Raw genomic sequence first — 19,159 nt, forward strand, 5'->3', positions numbered from 1 at the left:
TACATAAAGCTTACATGCAACAAACTTGTATACAATCTACATTGCACAAAATAAAAAATTCTTATTAGTTTAGAACGAAAATGTTAAAAAAAATTCCTTAAAAAAAGGTGATACAATTCCCATCCTCTACAATTTTACTTCCGCTCTTTCAACTGTTTGAATTTAAAAAAAAAATTGTATCAAATTTTCCAATAAAGCACCTTCAACTTTATTTATTTCCCCCTTCTGGATTTTCGGAAAAAATGAAGGGGAAGAAGGGGGGGAGATCCCAAAAAAACATATTTTTTTTAATGGATGGGTTAGCAAAGCATTGAGTCAGCTGTGACTAAATCATAAAGATTTAGCGAAAACCAATTTTATATTTGTAAAATCCCAAAACTTTTCTGGGTGATGTGCTGAAATTCCCTGTTTCTCATAATGAAGCAGTGAAATTCCAACGTTTTTCCCGAAAACCTGCATCATGTTTGCTGAACTATGTAATTAGTTGTTAGTACTTTGAAAAAAAAATTTTTTTTTGTTTCGATTATAGTCGTTTTACCATCTTTATGGTATTCGCGACTTTGTCAACGTTGCAGTTGGCGGATCGCTATTGAAAAACTTATCCGGTACAACTGTGTTCGATATTTACTGTTGGGCTCGAACTCGCGGACATCGGCTCAGGAGCAGCGGTGTGTAGACTCGCTTCGGAAAGAATCATTCGGCTGATTTTTTCCGAGTTTAACTTGTTGTGTGCAGATTGATTTTATCTTCGTTCCAATCATGACGCGATTGCACACAAAACGAAGAGAACAGTTCCGAATTGATGTTTTCAATGCCTCGCAGGAATAAAATCACACCAACGAAACAACAGAACGAAGCTTACCGTACACGAATGCTCACGAGCGATCGTTGCCCGACGGACCGAGTTAACATTCCTCGCACCCTTCTCTCGCTCGTTTCCCGTTCCCTTGTATCTATCAATTTAAGCCACGCCCCCATGCGTTGTCCGATTGATGTGTTCGGCTGCCGAACGAAAACGATTTTTTTTTAATTCGCAGAACTGTTCGTTTGCTTCGCTGATGTTTCCCCCGATTGCTGTTTACTCCTGCCGAGTTTACCCGAAGCTTACTTCCTGATGCTTTCCGAGTTGAACTTTAGATAGCATCATTGCAGATTGAGTTTAACGAAATAAAATCGTTCTGCAAAGAAGGGTAAAGTGCGAGTATGTAGACTCGCGATTTTAACATCTCTGCTCAGGAGACAACAGACTTGCCAACTGAGCTATATCACAAGCCCTAGTACTTTGAAAATGTGTTCAGCAAAATGTATGGTTACCTTTTACATATAGCAGTTCATCAGAAATTCAAATGAAAAATCCATGATGGTTGTAACGTTAGGTGTAAGATTTTTTTTTCACATCAACTAATATTCTAAAATATCTTTTCTTTTCAGTGAATGGCGGAAACCTTGTGAAACGCAGTTTAAAAAATACAGTGCCCTGCTTAGAAGATGGGAGGTTTTATAGGTGGGTTAGCGTTGGAGTCTCTTCTAATGGAATTTTTATTTATGTTTAAACAATGCCAACAAGGCTTTTGCTCAGACTTTTGAGCCATGAAATCTAATGATAAGTTTCTGTTCTTAGGAATCCCGACCGTCCAGTCCAGAAAATGTGGACCAACACCGAATGTGCCAAGTACTATCTCTGCCTGGATGGTGAAGTGTTCGAGTTCAAATGTTCGGTCGGGCTGCTCTTCGACGTGACCCGCCAAATCTGCGACTTCAAGCAGAATGTCGAGAATTGCGAAGTAACGGCAGGTAGGTATATGAAAATTTTAAATTCAAGAATTATTTTTAAATTTTTTTTTTTATTCATAGAGGCTCGGGTTCCAAAGCCGCTGTTAAGTGCCGCCGAGTGTGAGGAACGTTCTCAGCTAGGCTGTGGTGATGGCACTTGTCTGCCGAATGAATACTTCTGTGATGGGTCCATCGATTGTCCGGATGGATCCGATGAAGGGTGGTGCGATGTCGAGAACGATCCTAATGCTGCGGATCCCTGTGACTTGTCGGTATGTGAGCTGCCGGATTGTTTCTGTTCAAAGGATGGAACGATTATACCGGCAAGGATGGACCGTGCGCAAACCCCTCAAATGATAGTGCTCACTTTTGACGACGCCATTAATTTCGAGAATTGGGAACTGTATACCCAGAAAATCTTCTTGTCGAACCGGAAAAATCCCAATGGCTGCCCGATTAAGGCAACGTTCTTTATCTCGCATCAGTACACCAACTATCAACAAGTTCAGAAAATGTGGAACGATGGCCACGAGATAGCGATACACTCGATAACCCACCGAGGTCCCGAGGAATGGTGGTCCCGAAATGCCACAATCGAGGATTGGTTCGATGAAATGGTTGGTCAAGCGAACATTATTAACAAATTTTCCAACGTCCGAATGGAAGAACTCCGAGGAATGCGGGTACCGTTCCTGAGGGTTGGCTGGAATCGGCAGTTCCTGATGATGAAGGAGTTCGGATTCGTGTACGACTCGTCGATGGTGGCACCATTCTCGAACCCACCCCTCTGGCCGTACACCTTGGATTACAAAATGCCTCACGCCTGCAACGGTAACAATCAGTTCTGCCCTTCGCGAAGTTATCCGGGAATTTGGGAAATGGTCATGAACCAGCTGGAGGCCGGAGAGTACACCTGCGGGATGGTAGATACCTGTCCGCCGAACATGAGCGGCGAAGATGTGTACCGAATGTTTGTGCACAACTTCAAAAGGCATTACCACACGAATCGGGCGCCCTTGGGTTTGTATTTCCACTCGACCTGGTTCCGGAAGCAGGAGTACTTAGAAGCATTTTTGGTAAGTGAATTATAGCTTCGTTCAACGGTTGGTAAAATTCGTTTTCAACTATTTTCTGTAAACTGGCAGATGTTCCACGAGCCAAAGTTTTGGTCGAAACTTGTCAGGTCGTTGTTCAATGGAGCATGTAGAAACTATTCGAAACCAATCCAGCTCGGCAGCAGGATTCGTTTCGACCTGGTAGAAATCGGTCGAAGTCAATTGGAAAGAGACAGGTGATAAACTGTAAATCCATTTCTACTTGTTTCGACCCGTTTCGACTAGACTTCATTGAACAGACGTTATGTTTGTGGAAACCACATAATGCCAAGGTGATATTCAGCTGACTGCTGACCGGGTGGCCACAAATGAGGTCTGTTGTAATAGTGATGCATAACCACGAATAGCGAGTTAGAGGAAAGGGTGCTCATATATGCACAGGGTATTAGTAGTGTTCTGTATAACCCACACATTCACCTTCCTCTCCCAAAAACAAAAATAAAACTGAAAAAACAGTACCTTTGGGTTGTTGTAGTGGTGGTTGCAATACAAGGAGAAGTTCACCAATGTCGAAGGTGTCCATCCAAGCTTCGACCACTGCACTGGTTGTTTCTCCTTTACCCTACGGAGCAAAGGGAATAACAAACCATGATTGCTTGCCATGGTGATCATGATGTGCTGCTATAATCAATGTGAATTATCGAATGGATCGTCAATGGGCTTCAGGAATTACTTAAATAACGCAGTCCTTAGTCGGAACAACTGGAATAGAACAGTGCCAGCTAACGATCCACAGTCGTGAACTTTCATTCTGGATTCTGGCATTTCTGCATAGCGCTTTCTTGCCGGCATGAGCTCGACGCTGGCAACATTGACGATAGCTTCATTTAACGAACAACCTATTTCGTCTTCGGAAGATCATTACTTTGAGGAACACATAGGACAAATGATCGAGCGACCATCACAAACCATGCACGTTTAAGTTTGAATGGGCCGAACAAAGTATCCTATCATGCTCGGCATGAAACCTTTATTATAAATTACTCAATTATTAACCAACGGATGTTTGTTCAGTTTCGGCCACATTCAACCGAGTATTTGGTATTAGCATGTTGAACAACCAGTTGCAGTTCTTTTATATTGCAGATTTTGACGTTCAGATTCGTGTCACTTCCTTTTTTCAAGACTCGCTTATTGTGCAAAAACGCAGCATCACGTAGCTCAATTTCGGTCTAGCGCAGTCATTCAAGCTAGCTTGCTACGCAGCATCTCTATCTCTACTTCGCTCATTTGTTGCACAGCCACTTCAACGCGCTTATCAATTTAAGCTAAATCGCCACTGATCACTTAACGCACAAACACTCTCGGCACTCCACGACCTCTCAGGCTCGGTCAATGCACAACCGCTCGGGCTTGATAAACCATTCAAGCGTGCTAAATGCCCAACAACTTGGGTTTGCTCAACGCGCAACTACTGCAGCTCGCCACATGCGCAGCCATTCAGGCTTGCTTCATGCGCAGCGCAGCCGCTGGGGTTCGCTTAACGCACGGCTACTCAAGCTCACTTAATGCGAAACAACTCGGGTTCGCTTCATGCTAGTCAAGCTAGTCTGCTGGTCAAGCTCGCTACATGCGCAGCTATTCTGGCTCGCTTTATGCGCAACCAATGAGGTTTTCGCTCAACGCGCAGCTACTTGTGCTCGCTCATTGCGCAACCACTCGAGTTCGCTTAACGCGCAGCTACTCAAGCTCGCTACATGCGCAACCATTCAGACTTGCTTAGAACGCAGCCATTCAGGCTCGCTTCATGCGCAACCACTGAGGTTCGCTAAACGCGCAGCTACTTATGCTCGCTACATGCGCAGCCATTAAGGCTCGCTCCATGCGCAGCCATTCAGACTCGCTTAGAACGCAGCCATTCAGGCTCGCTTCATGCGCAGCCAATTAGGCTCGCTCCATGCGCAACCAATGAGGTTCGCTAAACGCGCAGCTACTTATACTCGCTACATGCGCAGCCAATAAGGCTCGCTTCATGCGCAAGTATTTGAGTTCGCTTTACATGCAACCAAATAGTTTCGCTTCGTATACAATTTTGTAACATTAAATTATGCATAAGGATTGAATTTGGATAATCATTGATTACAAACAATTTTTTTAAACTCAATAGTTGGCCCAAAAATTTGGCTCCTGGAAGGATCGCCATTGTGGAAACCACATAATGCCAAGGTGATATTCAGCTGACTGCTGACCGGGTGGCCACAAATGAGGTCTGTTGTAATAGTGATGCATAACCACGAATAGCGAGTTAGAGGAAAGGGTGCTCATATATGCACAGGGTATTAGTAGTGTTCTGTATAACCCACACAATGTTGAACACAAATGTACAATAGAGTTCTCAGAAAAAAGATGGATTTCGGGATAAGCACTGTCACTTTGAAACATTTTTTGGTACCAATCTGACGAGTGTTGTCAGGTAAATCTTAAAATATTGCTTCCTTACCCCAATTGATTTAAAAATGTTCGATAATTAGCGCAAAGGTCCGGTTATGGTCGATATTTTGCCAATCAGGCACATGTTGGTCCTTCGAGCCGGTTTTAACAGGAAATGGGGGTGCTCGGTTATTATTTTTACCGAATTCTCAGGAGTCCCAAAATCCATTAAGTAGTATTTTTCATTGTTTTAACTGACTGTTTTCTGGTTCTTCTTCTTCAGCATTCATCGCTTCCGGTAGGGGGGGTTCCCCATCTCCAGTCATAGTTCTTGGGCTGATATAAGAATAAAAGAACGCAAAACTTCCGGGTTTAAGTTAACTTTTATTGAACGATAAAAAACACGAGTATTGTTCACGTGAGCGGAAAAGCTTTAATGATGGAGTTTCGTTGTTGTTAAGTTGGTAGTTGTTGACAAGAAGGGATGCCAGTTCAACACTCCTCCTCATTCCTTATGGCAACACTGACAGTCCCATCTCACTTGAAAATTTATTGAATTTCGTTGTTCCAAGGGGCTTTGTTAGGATGTCAGCTACCATATGTTCAGTAGAACAATACGATAACTGTATAACACGTTTTTCACACAACTCCCTTACGTAGCACTCTTTCGTTTCAATATGCTTAGAGCGACGCGTTGTTCAAAATCAGCCAACAGTCTTCGAAGCCACACAATCTCCTGACAGGCCTCTCCAAGTGCGATGTATTCCGACTCCATTGATGACAGTGTAACACAACGTTGAAGACGACTGCACCAGGATATTGCCGCACCACCATACATGAAAACATATCCTGTTGTTGAACGTCTGGTTTCCGAGTCTCCAGCCCAATCTGCATCGGAATAGCCAACAAGCTCCATCATGTCACCGTTAAATCGGAGCTTGGCTGACTTGGAACTTTTCAGGAAACGTAATACTCTTTTGGCTGCAATCCAATCAACTGACATTGGGGCGCTTACTTTTCGGCCAAGAATAGAGGCACTGACTGCCACATCGGGACGAGCACATACAGCAATATAAAGTAACACACCAACCAAGCTGCGGTAAGCTGTGCTGTCTACAAACGGCTCATCTTTATTCTTCGTAAACGTAAATCCAACTTCCATTGGGGTCTTGACTCCCTTCGCGTCTTGCAAACCGAAACGTGTTGCAACTTTCTCGATGTAGCCCTCGAGTGACAAACTGTAGTTGCCATCCTGCTTGCATATTTCCAGACCGAGAAAGTAACTTGGTTCTCCGAAGACTGTGATTTCAAAAGTATCCTGGAACATTTTAGTTATCCGATCTAACTCTATAGGTTCCTTGCAGCCCAACAATATGTCGTCTACATAAACAAGTAGATATACGCTTATTCCGTCCATTTCCTGATGCAATTTTTGGTTCCAGCATCTTGCCGACTGTTTCAGCCCATAGATACTACGTCGTAATTTGCATACTAGTCCTTCTTCTCCTTTCTTTATGAAACCAGGTGGCTGTTTCATGTACAGTTCTTCGGATAATTCGCCATACAAGTAAGCAGTTCGTACATCCAAATGTCTCAAATGCAACTTTTGACGGGAGGCAACTGCCAAAAAAGTACGCAGAGTCGTCTGTTTGGTCACAGGGGCGAATATTTCATCATAATCTTCTCCAAACTGTTGTGAGAAACCTTGAGCAACAAGCCGCGCCTTGTATTTGATTATCTCACCAGCTGCATCACGCTTCACCTTATAAATCCATTTGCATCCGACTGGTTTTCGTCCTGCAGAAATTTCGGTCAGCTCCCATGTCCCATTCGAGCTATGGGACTTCAGCTCCTCCTCCATGGCAACTATCCAATCAGCCTGATGTGGTCCACTGACAGCTTCCAAGTAAGTTTGTGGTTCCACAACATCAGTGCGGGCAATATTAACTTGATCCATGTATCTTGACGGGGGAATGCCTTTGGTAACACGTTTAGAACGACGACAGTATTCTTCCTCGGGAAACCCAGCGAATTCCGAACTTACATCTGAAATGCTATCAATTCTTGCATCATCTAGGAAACTTCAGACGGCACTTCTTCCATGATGTTAGATTCGCTAGCTGGTGTTTCAACTACATTATTTTCGTAGTTATCGGTATCGAATTCTCTGGGTTCTGATTTAAAATCGCATGGCAACTCAAGAATTTTAAGATCTCGACTAATAGTTATCAGATTGGTAGACGGATCCACAAAACGACAAGCATCTCTACCTTCGCTGTATCCCACAAATACAAGTCTTTTAGCTTTGCTGCACAGCTTTCGTCGTTTTTCATCAGGAACTTTCACGTAAGCCTCAGAACCAAATACACGTAAATTGGAATAATTCGGTTTCTTGCGGAACCACAGTTCATAGGGAGTAGTTTCGATAGAAGAAGACGGTAACATATTTTGCAGGAAATTTGCAGTCGACACTGCCTCTCCCCAGAATCGTTTATCAAGCTGTGCATCAGAAAGCAAACATCGCATCATTTTTCCCAAGGTTCGATTCTTGCGCTCTGCTGTTCCGTTTTGCTGTGGACTGTATGGAGCTGACGTCTGGTGAAGGATACCATTTTCGGCTAGGAACGTTTTCAATTTTTCGTTACAGTACTCGCCTCCACCATCAGAGCGTAAAATTCTCGGAAATATTCCGAATTGATTTTGAATCAAACGGCAATATTCGATGATTTTGTATACGGCCTCAGACTTTTTCTTCAACAAATATAAAACGCAATACCGGCTATAATCGTCTACCATAATCATGAAATATCGGTTTCCTCTTGGAGTGGCAACCTCCATGGGTCCACACAGGTCTGAATGGATCAGGTCACCTACCGCTGTAGACTTAGAATCAGAAACCTTAGGAAATGGGGACCTGGTCATCTTTCCCTCGCAGCACACTCCACAGATAGAATTGCGGTTACATTCTTGCAGACTCAGGCCGGTTCCCAAATTATGTTTCACAATTTTCATCACGGCTTGTGGATCGCGATGACCCAAACGACGATGCCATAGATGGATACAACCTGAATCATGGCCTCCCATGGTTAACAGAGAACTCTGAACAGGATCAGGAGATAAACTATAGAGATTTCCAAATCGCTGACCGGTGATTACGACTTTTTCATCTTTGGAAATTTTACAGCCGGCCTTATCGAACAAAACAGTAAATCCATCATCACAGATTCTACTCACCGATAACAGGTTTGCTGCCAAGGCAGGGACATGGAGCACTTGTTTCAGACTTACGGTTACCGCATTCCCCACGCCATTCGCCGAACGAAACTTGCTAAATCCTACTCCTGTCGCAGTAATCCTTTTGCCGTCTGCCAATCCTATCGTTGTTGTTGTAACTTCCACACCACTGAGGAGCGATGAGTCACAAGTCATATGCGAAGTCGCTCCCGAATCCAAAAACCATACTGCTGTACAAGTGTCTTCTTCTTTTCCCGCATACAGACACACCTCCTCAGCATCATTTAACACTGCTAAATTAGCATTGTGTTTGCACTCACATTTTTCTCTCACTTTTCTTTCTCCTTCCAACTGGGGACAATATCGCCGAATATGCCCAATTTGTCCACATTTATGACACACTATTTCTTTCTTTTTCAATCTATCACTTTCTTTGTTATTGTATCCACTACTTCCAATTCTAAACGCCTTTTCACCAGCCAACGCACTGCTGGACTTCTCGACGCGTTTTCGCCATTCATCCATCAATTTGGATTTGATAAACTCCAAACTCAAATCTTCTTCCGGACGACTTTCCAAAGCCGTTACTAGGCCATCATAAGATTCATCCAAACTAGACAAAATAATGGCAACCACCCAGTATTCCTGCAAGGCATCACCAATGGATCGTAGACGATTCACCAACATAGTGATTTCTGCCAAATGATCACCCATGTTTCCTGATTCCGGTAGATGCATCCGCAGGAGCTTACGGAGAATATGAATCTTCGTTCCAAGGCTAGAACGAGCATGTTGATGCTGCAACGCCAACCACATATCACGAGCAGATGTGGTGTGAAGAACATAGCATGTTTGATTATCCTCGATAGATAATCCAATCAATGCTCTAGCCTTTCCATCTTGAGAAAGCCACTCAGCTGTCGGCTGTTTTGGCCTTTCCTCAAACACTACACTATTCAGCCCTTTATCAATCATCAGAAGTTCTATGCGGAACTTCCACACCTCGTAGTTGAAATTGTTCAACTTTTCCAACGAGAAATTCATGTCGGCCATTTGCTTTTTCAAACACAAGCAGAGATTAATCAACAAATCTCCCAACAGCTTGCAAACTTGTCCGTTACAAGAAAAAATCAAATCACGACACTTGTTCGAATTTTCCGCGAAATTGATCAACCCGCACTATCGCTATGCTGGGCCCATAACCTCTTGGGCTGATATAAGAATAAAAGAACGCAAAACTTCCGGGTTTAAGTTAACTTTTATTGAACGATAAAAAACACGAGTATTGTTCACGTGAGCGGAAAAACTTTAATGATGGAGTTTCGTTGTTGTTAAGTTGGTAGTTGTTGACAAGAAGGGATGCCAGTTCAACAATAGTTCAAAATTTAAAAAAACTGCCAAATATAAATAACAACAAAAATAGGATTTAAACAAGATAGATAGAGAAAGAATATAAAAATTATTAGTAGAAAAATGGAAAAAAACGAAATGAAAATGTACAATAATTCTTGATTTTATTCTTTAAAAAACCAATTTCAACCCACTGTGTGGTCCGTAGCGATTCCAACGCACTGTCGTTTTTCTTTGTTCCCGACAGCAGAAAACCACACAACAGCACTGGCCTCTTCCTCTCCATAGCTGGGTAACAATGATGAACGTGTGAGCGCTTTTGTTCTTAGCACGCACTCGATAGAACTGATGATGGTGATTACCGTACAGCACTCGCCTCAACCCAGGTCTTCGGAACGATCAGCAACTTAGTGACTTTAACGTTTCGGAATTTTTTTTTTTTTTTTTTTTAACAATTCTTTATTTGAAACGGCTCATACCTTTAGGCTTTAAGGAGCCAAAATCGATTTTGTTGTTTACAATTGTTTTCTTAACTTAACACTTTGTGAGAGGAGAAAGGAAGATAGAAAGGGAAATATGAAAATAAAAAAGAAATTATAGACGAAGATCGATAGCTTTTAGAAAAAGGTAGATTTCGAACATGTAGTCCAAATCTAGCACAGCTAGTACATCTCTAACTGGAACATTAGGTGGTTTTCCTCGGGCCCTAAGGGAGTCTATTAAATTCGTTCTGGCGACAAGATGGACCTCACACGACCAAACAATATGCTCGATGTCATGGTAACCTTGGCCGCAACTACACAAATTGCTGCCAGCAATGTCAAAACGATAGAGTACCGCGTCTAAGGAACAATGATTGGACATGAGACGGGAAAATATACGAATAAAATCCCGACTCAAGTTCAATCTATTGAACCATGGTTTAAGGCTTACCTTTGGGATAATCGAGTGGAGCCACCGACCATCCTCATCCTCGTCCCATTTGCGCTGCCAGTTGACAAGAGAGTTCCCTCGTACCAAGAAGTAGAATTCGTTGAAGACGATTTCACGTGGATACGTGTCGCCTTCCGTCGCCCCCACCTTTGCCAGAGAGTCTGCCTTCTCATTGCCCACTATCGAGCAATGAGAGGGAACCCAAACAAAGGTAATGGGAAAGCGACGTCTTGTTAAAGCACTCAAAGTATCCCGTATCTTCTCTAGGAAGAACGGCGAGTGCTTTCCCGGTCGTATTGATCGTATTGCGTCAACTGAGCTTAGACTATCCGTTACAATGTAGTAGTGCCCAACAGGCCGTGAGGCGATGCTGTCCAAGGCCCAGTGAATAGCTGCTAACTCTGCTATATACACAGAGCATGGAGACTGGAGGTTATAAGAGGCGCTAGTTGTTTCGTTGAACACTCCGAATCCCGTTGATTCCTCAATTAGAGACCCATCGGTAAAGTACATTTTGTCAGCATCGACGTGTCTATATTTAGCTTCGAAAATTCTTGGAATCAGAAGTGGGCGATGCGAATCCGGGATTCCACGAATTTCCTGCTGCATAGACAAATCAAACTGGGCAGAAGAATTATCGTAGTGTGGGCTGAAAACACGAGTTGGAGAATACGAAGAAGGGTTTACCTGCATTGACATGAGGACATAGTATACAGACATAAATCTTGTTCGAAAATTTTGCTCAAGTAACCTTTCAAAATTAACGATCACCAATGGGTTCATGACCTCACACCTGATGAGGAACCGAAGTGATAGTAGATTGTATCGATCTTTCAAAGGGAGTATTCCTGCCAAAACTTCAAGACTCATGTTGTGCGTTGAGAGCCCATTGCGATGCGGAGACAACGGTATTGGATACGCTCGAGTTTGATGAGGTGAGATTTGGCAGCTGACTGGAAACAGAAGCTACCATATTCCATCACTGAAAGAATGGTTGTTCGATACAATTTTAAAAGATCTTCTGGGTGGGCTCCCCACCAGGTGCCTGTGATTGATCGGAGAAAATTTATTCTTTGTTGGCATTTTCCTTTCAGATACTCAATGTGGGCTCTCCAGGTACACTTGGAGTCAAACCAAACCCCAAGATACTTAAAACACCTCGATTGAGTGATCGTTCTGCCTAGGAGTTGAAGCTTCGGTTGAGCAGGTCTATGTTTCTTAGAGAAAACAACCATCTCCGTTTTCTGAGGGGAAAACTCAATCCCAAGCCCCAACGCCCAGGAAGACAATCTGTCTAAAGTATCTTGTAAAGGTCTGTGCAGATGAGACTCGGAAGATCCTGTGACAGACACCACGCCGTCATCTGCAAGTTGTCTTAGAGTGCAGCCTTCAGAGAGACAACTATCGATGTCACTTACGTAAAAGTTGTACAAAAGTGGACTTAAACATGAACCCTGTGGGAGGCCCATGTAGGAGGTTCTTCTAATTGCAATATCTCCGTGAGCAAAGTTCAGATGTTTCTCACAAAGCAAGCTGTATAAGATGTTGTTCAATAGTGGAGGCAGACCCCGGGAGTGCAACTTGTCTGACAACACCTCTATTGAGACTGCATCAAAAGCTCCCTTTATGTCTAGAAACACTGAAGCCATTTGCTCACGTTTTGCGTACGCCATTTGTATCTCTGAAGACAGCAAAGCAAGACAATCGTTTGTTCCTTTGCCCCTTCGAAACCCAAATTGAGTATCTGAAAGGAGACCATTTGTTTCTACCCATTTATCCAAACGAAACAAAATCATTTTCTCCATCAATTTACGTATACAAGACAACATCGCTATTGGACGGTACGAATTCGCATCGGACGCTGGTTTCCCGGGCTTTTGGATAGCGATAACTCTCACTTGTCTCCACTCTTGGGGAACAATGTTATGCTCCATGAATTGATTAAATAAATTTAACAAGCGAAATTTGGCGGCGTCCGGAAGGTTTTTCAACAAGTTAAATCTAATTTTATCAATACCCGGAGCTGAATTGTTGCAAGAGAGGAGGGCAAGTGAGAATTCGACCATCGAAAAACTGGAATCCAGACCACACCTTTCAGGAAGCACATCCCGGATTATTTTTTGTACAGGCGTAGAATCTGGACAGACTTTCCGTGCGAAGTTAAATATCCATCTATGTGAATATTCCTCACTTTCATTCGTAGATGATCTATTACGCATGCTTCGTGCCACTCTCCACAAGGTACTCAAGGATGTTTCTCTTGATAAGCCACCCACAAAATTCCTCCAATACGCCTTTTTCTTCCCCTTGACCAATTTTTTAAACTGATTTTCAAGGGAAACATATACTTCAAAAAGGGCGAGAGTTCCATATTTCCGAAAATCTTTGAATGCTTTTGATTTGTCCTTATAAAGCTTGGAACACTGCTGGTCCCACCACGGGTTTGGAGGCCTTCGGGGAACTGATGAATCTGGGATGGGTTTTGTTTGAGCGCAAAGTGCACTTTCATGTATTAAACGTGAAAGAAAGTGGTACTCCTCTGCAGGAGGTAAAACATTCGTAGAACCGATTGCTGATGTTATTTCGTCCGAGTATTTTTTCCAGTCGATGTGTCTTGTAAGGTCATATGTCATATTTATTGTGTTTGAAGAGCTAACCCCATTGGCGATTGTAATTTTGATTGGCAAGTGATCACTACCATTGAGATCAGGGATTACCTTCCACTGGCAATCCAATGATAGTGAGTTTGAGCAGAGTGAGAGGTCAATTGCACTTTGTCTTGCAGGAGGTTTAGGTACTCGTGTTTTTTCACCCGTGTTCAAAATTGTTAAATTGAAACTGTCGCAAATGTCATAAATAAGAGTAGAACGACTATCGTCAATTTGTTCTCCCCAGACAGTTCCATGCGAATTAAAGTCACCCAGGATCAACCTTGGCTCAGGGAGCACTGAGCACAGGTCCTCTAGGTGACGTCGATCCACTGCAACTCTATGAGGCCAGTACAAACTGACAACGCATAAGTCCTTACCTCTTATAGTTGTATGACATGCAACAGCTTCAATTCCTCCTGATAAAGGGAGGTGGATTCTATAGAAGGAGTGGTGCTTATTGATCCCCAAAAGCACCCCTCCATAAGAATCGTCGCGGTCTAGACGTATGACATTAAAATCGTGGAATGAGATGTTAGATTGTGAAGAAAGCCAAGTTTCGGACAACGCAAAAATATCGCAACTAGTTTCATGAAGTAAAAATTTGAACGGGTCCAGTTTAGGGACGAGACTACGACAATTCCACTGTAAAACAGTGATATCTCCGACCTCTCGGCGTAAATTAGCCATCGAGAGAGATAAACACTGAAAGAAGGGGCCAAGTTTGCATCAATTGCTTCAAAAATGTCTTAACCATAGGAAGCATTGCACCAACAATACTTCTTATGGATTCAGAAACGTTAAAAAACGTGAAAATTCCATTAAGTATGTCAGAAAACTTGAAAAGTCCCGGTTGATGAGTTGATTCTGACAAATCCGCATTAGTAACGGGAGCTTTTGAAGTCCCAGCTGCTGTTGAATTATTCTGTGGAGAAAAGGTCGCGCGGAATCCAGGAGGAACTTGTTTTTTCTTGTCTGTAGCAATCACTTTTTTGGTGATGTTGATTGGAGGGCTGATTGTCGGGATTTTATTCGGAATCTTAGGGGTCTTAGTAGTTGGTTTTGAACGTTTTCGCGAGTTCGCTACAAAAATAAACGGGTTCTCCTCATCTGTTGTGTCCTCGTTGTCAACTGGCAGCACTGTGAAAATGTTACTGGACTGCGGTTGGATCGGAGGCGCCGCGCCCTTTACTATGGCGGCATAGGAACGTTTTGACCGTTCCTTCAAAGAGCGCCTTTGACTATCCCAGCGGCTCTTAAACGCCTCGCACAAGGAGATGTCATGAGGTGAGCCCCCGCAATAGATACATTTCTGTTCTATTGCTGAGCATGCTCCATCCCCATGAACCTCCCCGCATTTGGGGCAACGCTTCTTGCTACAACAATGGGAAGCTGTATGCCCCAATTTAATGCAATTTTTGCATTCCATCGGGCGAGGCACGAAGAGCCGCACAGGAAGCCTCAAAACTCCGTCAATCAAGACGTAGTGAGGGAAGGCGGTACCCGCAAAGGTCACTCGAAATGAAGCTGAAGGCGAGTACTTTTTAACTCCTTCTACGACGGTGGTAGTATTGAGTTGGCGGCAATCCAAGATTTCGACCGAAGTCGAATCAAGGCTCTTAAATTTACCAACGCCGTGGGATTTAACGTACCCAGCCTCCAGACTCATTTCTGAGATCACGCCCTCTATCTCTACGTTTCGAGACGGAATGTAGACGTGGTACTCTAAATTAATGAATTTGCTGGCAACAATTTCATTAGCGGATTTATGATTGTCCACGACAACGCGCAACTTGTTTGGTCGCACCTTAGTAACGCAGGTTACGGAGGGCCACCTCGCCAGATCTTTAGTGATCTGCACTACGTTTAGCTGTTTGCCGTTAGCTTTGGGCCGGATGAAAACCACCCATGGCCCAGAAAAAGACGAACCATCTGTGTAGGTTCGGAGTCGAGGAGCTACACTGTCATCTGTGGGTGATGAAGAATTATTGGACGTACGAGAATGATTAGCACTTGAGGGACCAGCATCGTCTGAATCCTCCAAATGCTCTTCATTCTCGTACATGGCTTCCTTTTCGTCCACCGATGACGAGTTTAACCCCCCGCCTTCGTTCATATTTTTGCACGGGAACACGAATGTCGCCCGTGTTTAAAATATGACCGAAGCAACCAAAATTCAAAATATGTACAGGGAAATAAATAGACGAGAGAATAGTGAAAAAATGAAAAAAGAGACTTACAAAGGTTCTTGCACTTTTCAATTGCATGTATCTTCTTTTGTTCAGCAACCACGTGGTCCTTGGAAGAAGATGGCGACCAAGTTGAGTCTTTGCTGCTGATGACGCTCTTGAACGCAAACGACCGATCCACCGAGACGTCCTGTATCCTGCTACCCACGGCAAACAGCACCGGAACCAACGGTAACAGCTCCCACGTTATCCACACTCGGGTTTGTCGGGGGAACAATTAACACTTCCCCGATGGCGACAACACTCGCACCGATGATGATGGCCAGATAAAACTCACGCCAATTTCAATTTCGTGTCTCTGGAATTCGGCAAACGATTTGGTCGGTAGAAAAACAAACCACCACGTTCGGACTAACTGCACTGTCCGATTTCACAAAAGCAGCGAGTTATAATAAAACACACTCCGATCGAAACGTTGGGAGAACACAACCGTTCAGCTTGAGCGATTGAGTTGGAAATGGTTTCGGAATTATCACCAAGAAAGTCAAAACGATTTCCACTACCCGAACACGGCACAAAAATCCGGAACTAGCCGGGTAGCCGGCCCCACGGAACTCAAAACCCGTATTTAACGACCGAAGGATACACGCAGGTTTTATTTTTTTTTTTCATGGAGCGCTTCAAAACACGACTGTGTTGCACAAGTAATACTAGACGAATCATTCTAGATATATTGTTGAGTTATTAAATCCACATTTTTGTCAAGTTTAAAGTCTAAACTTGCGAAAAAATGTCGATTAAATAGAGAAATAAAATCAATATAAAAACCGAGCTATGCGCCTGCAATACCAGAGCAAAAGGATAGGGTTTGTCAATGTATTTCGTTTAATCCGACGTTTCACTTAGGCCGATGACATAGTGAGAGCGATGCGATGCGAATAGGCGAACGCGGCCAATGCGAACTCGAGCAGCGGAACAAATTGACATCTGCTTCGCCGCGTTGAGTATGTCAGGTTTAAGCGATTCAAATACATTTTCATCAAATGTGGTTCGCCGCATTGAATCGCATTCGCCGGTTCGCATCGCATCGCACTCACGCGGGTTTCTATGGAACATCCGGTTGCATACCATCCGGGCGCAAAGCTCGATTAAAATATGGACCTTGCGTGTCAACCTGATAGCTGGGATATTTCTGGAGCCCAGAAACACTAGAATTCGGATAAGCAGGGTTCTACTGTTTATCGTTTCTCCTGACTTGCTGCATAAATAATTTTAATGTACTCTTTTTGATGTCGCGAACAAACCTCGTGTTTCAGCTCTTCGCAATACAAATCAGCTCGGGCAGGGGGACTATACAGCTACGTGTGAAGGCAGTTTGAGAAAAAGTAGGCAAGGGGCATGATACTTTGAAATATATAAGGTAGGCCATTCCGCTCTCTTTCAACGTTTTTATCGGTTAGTTATGGAAAACAACTGGCAAATGTATGGAATTTTTCAAAAAATCACATTTTTCTTAAAATTGACAAGAAATAAAATTATGAGAAAAATATGCACTGATGCATTTTAATGCAACAAAGAATATTTAGCTTTTCAACACCGCTAATTGAAATATGCATTGGGCTTTTTCTCGATTTAAAGCTAAAATTTGGTGATATTTATGTCTTGTGTGGCCTTTTTCTTTTGTTATTTGGATAAAAATTCAAACAAATTGACTTTCCATCACAGAAATACGAAGTATTTTAGATAGTTTAACATAGATAGAAAAAAAATATTACATTGCTTGCTCTCAAAAAAAGAGAGACGACGATGAAAATTACTTTTGAATGCTTATTATTTATGGTTCAGATCCGAAAATCCAATGCAAAAAATAGTTGCCAATGAGCCTGAAGAATCAATCTTAAATCTGAAGCCCTTTTCAAAAGAATCGAATGGCTATCGACGGAGAATTTAATAATTTTGATTGATATTTCATATTAAACTGCCATATTTTCATAACTGTTTTTGTTGGTATGCAAGCATGCTGTGTACATACATCTGCAATGCATGTTCTATGTATCAGATACCATGTTGAAAAGAAAAATGTGAAACGCAAGTTTTTCATTTTCCAGGATGCATACAAGTTTTGGCCATGTTGGTGTTAGAAGAAGAAGAAGAAGAAGAAGAAGAAGAAGAAGAAGTATGCAAGCATGCTGTGTACATACACGGAGCTTTCGAGTGAGGTTCAGCGCAATGGCCTACCTGTTATTTTCCATGTACTATGGGCAAGGGGTACCAAAAGTTTCTCAGTGGTAGAGGGTGGAGACAGCACTTTTTGACAGCCAGTTGTTCGCCTACCATGCCTACCATTACGGTTATCTGTCACAAGATGGTCGATTCCGTGTTTTGTCATTTTGACACACCTGTAGCTGTAGTCGCCCTGAGCTCTTGATAACTTGATTTAGTACATAGTTTAGTACTAATTTCCCACCATTTTTCAAATTTTAGTACACTATTTGAAATTTGAATTGTGCCATAAAATGCAACGTGGCCAAACGTTTAAAACAATTTAACTAACGACCAATTTAACCTCATTTCAGCGCTTTCTGGACGACATGCACAAACAGCCGGACGTGTACTTCGTCACTAACCACCAGGCGATCGAGTGGATCCGCAATCCGACCCCGCTCAATCAGCTCGCTCATTTCGACCCCTGGAAGTGCAAACCGAAACAGCTGGACCCAAACGAGGTGGCGTGCAATTTGCCGCGCACTTGCAAACTGCACAGTCGGGTACTGCAGCAGGACCGATACCTGTTCACCTGTAACGAATGTCCGGCACAGTATCCTTGGATCCGGAACGAGTTTGGCTTAGATTAGAAGCGATGGGGAGGGTGCCTCATACTACCCAATTATTCTCGCTTTTTTGCGAGCAATCTGGACAGGAAAAAGTCTCGTTATTTGTCTGTCTTTTTTGTTTTAAATAGCGTGTAAGCTTCTTAATTTGTTGACATGACTTGTTGCAATATTTAATTTATAATACTTTTTAGGAGAATAGATGAATAGTTCTGTTCATTAGATGTGTATTTTTAGGTGCCAAAAATCTTTCGAACCTCCCAGAAAGCTGTGAATGCGTATACAGAAGTTGATCAGTTTAGCATATGTAGTTGTTGCAACAGAAATTGATCATTTAAATTGTGAAAACCATTGTACAAACGAAATAGATTTTTTTGGCAACATTTTGAATAGCAAAAGGTGATAATTACACAAAATTAAACAATAGATTAATTTGATGGCATGAAAATTTCAAAAGGCATTTTGAACAAAAATAAATTTGAAAAACAATATCAGCTCATAAAAAATATTTCAAGGTGCTTTTTAATTTTGTAATGTCAGTTTTTAAAATGCCAAATCCGAAATCCATAGTTTTCCTAAACATGAACTTAAAGTTGATTGTAACAGTCTGTTAAAGTTAATTACAAATTGAAAACAAGCTTTTCTGGAACTAACTTTATGTAGAGAAAACATGTTTAATGATGTTGCAAGGAATTAAACTATGAAAACTTCTTTCA

At 42.5% G+C, this 19,159-nt stretch overlaps 2 protein-coding genes across 5 annotated transcripts in view; one reads left to right on the forward strand and one right to left on the reverse strand.

Moving 5' to 3' along the window:
* LOC129745755 (chitin deacetylase 1) overlaps positions 1-18,869 on the forward strand; it is a 67,261-nt gene extending 48,392 nt beyond the window's left edge. For all 4 annotated transcript variants that reach the window (XM_055739078.1, XM_055739081.1, XM_055739079.1 and 1 more), the window contains exons 3-6: positions 1,432-1,504; positions 1,622-1,794; positions 1,855-2,849; positions 18,189-18,869. In XM_055739078.1, coding sequence (XP_055595053.1) covers positions 1,432-1,504; positions 1,622-1,794; positions 1,855-2,849; positions 18,189-18,467 — 1,520 coding nt within the window. In that variant the 3' untranslated portion in view covers positions 18,468-18,869. The remainder of the gene's footprint in view (positions 1-1,431; positions 1,505-1,621; positions 1,795-1,854; positions 2,850-18,188) is intronic.
* On the reverse strand, positions 10,309-11,635 carry LOC129745756 (uncharacterized). The gene is made up of 2 exons (XM_055739082.1): positions 10,776-11,635; positions 10,309-10,684 (listed from the first exon to the last, which is right to left on the reverse strand). Exons 1-2 carry the CDS (start codon positions 11,556-11,558, stop codon positions 10,562-10,564), a joined length of 906 nt encoding a protein of 301 aa, XP_055595057.1. The 5' UTR covers positions 11,559-11,635; the 3' UTR covers positions 10,309-10,561.
* Positions 18,870-19,159: the final 290 nt, after the last annotated feature.

This window comes from Uranotaenia lowii, chromosome 2, assembly GCF_029784155.1.
Source record: "Uranotaenia lowii strain MFRU-FL chromosome 2, ASM2978415v1, whole genome shotgun sequence".
Classification (NCBI taxonomy): Eukaryota; Metazoa; Arthropoda; class Insecta; order Diptera; family Culicidae; genus Uranotaenia; species Uranotaenia lowii.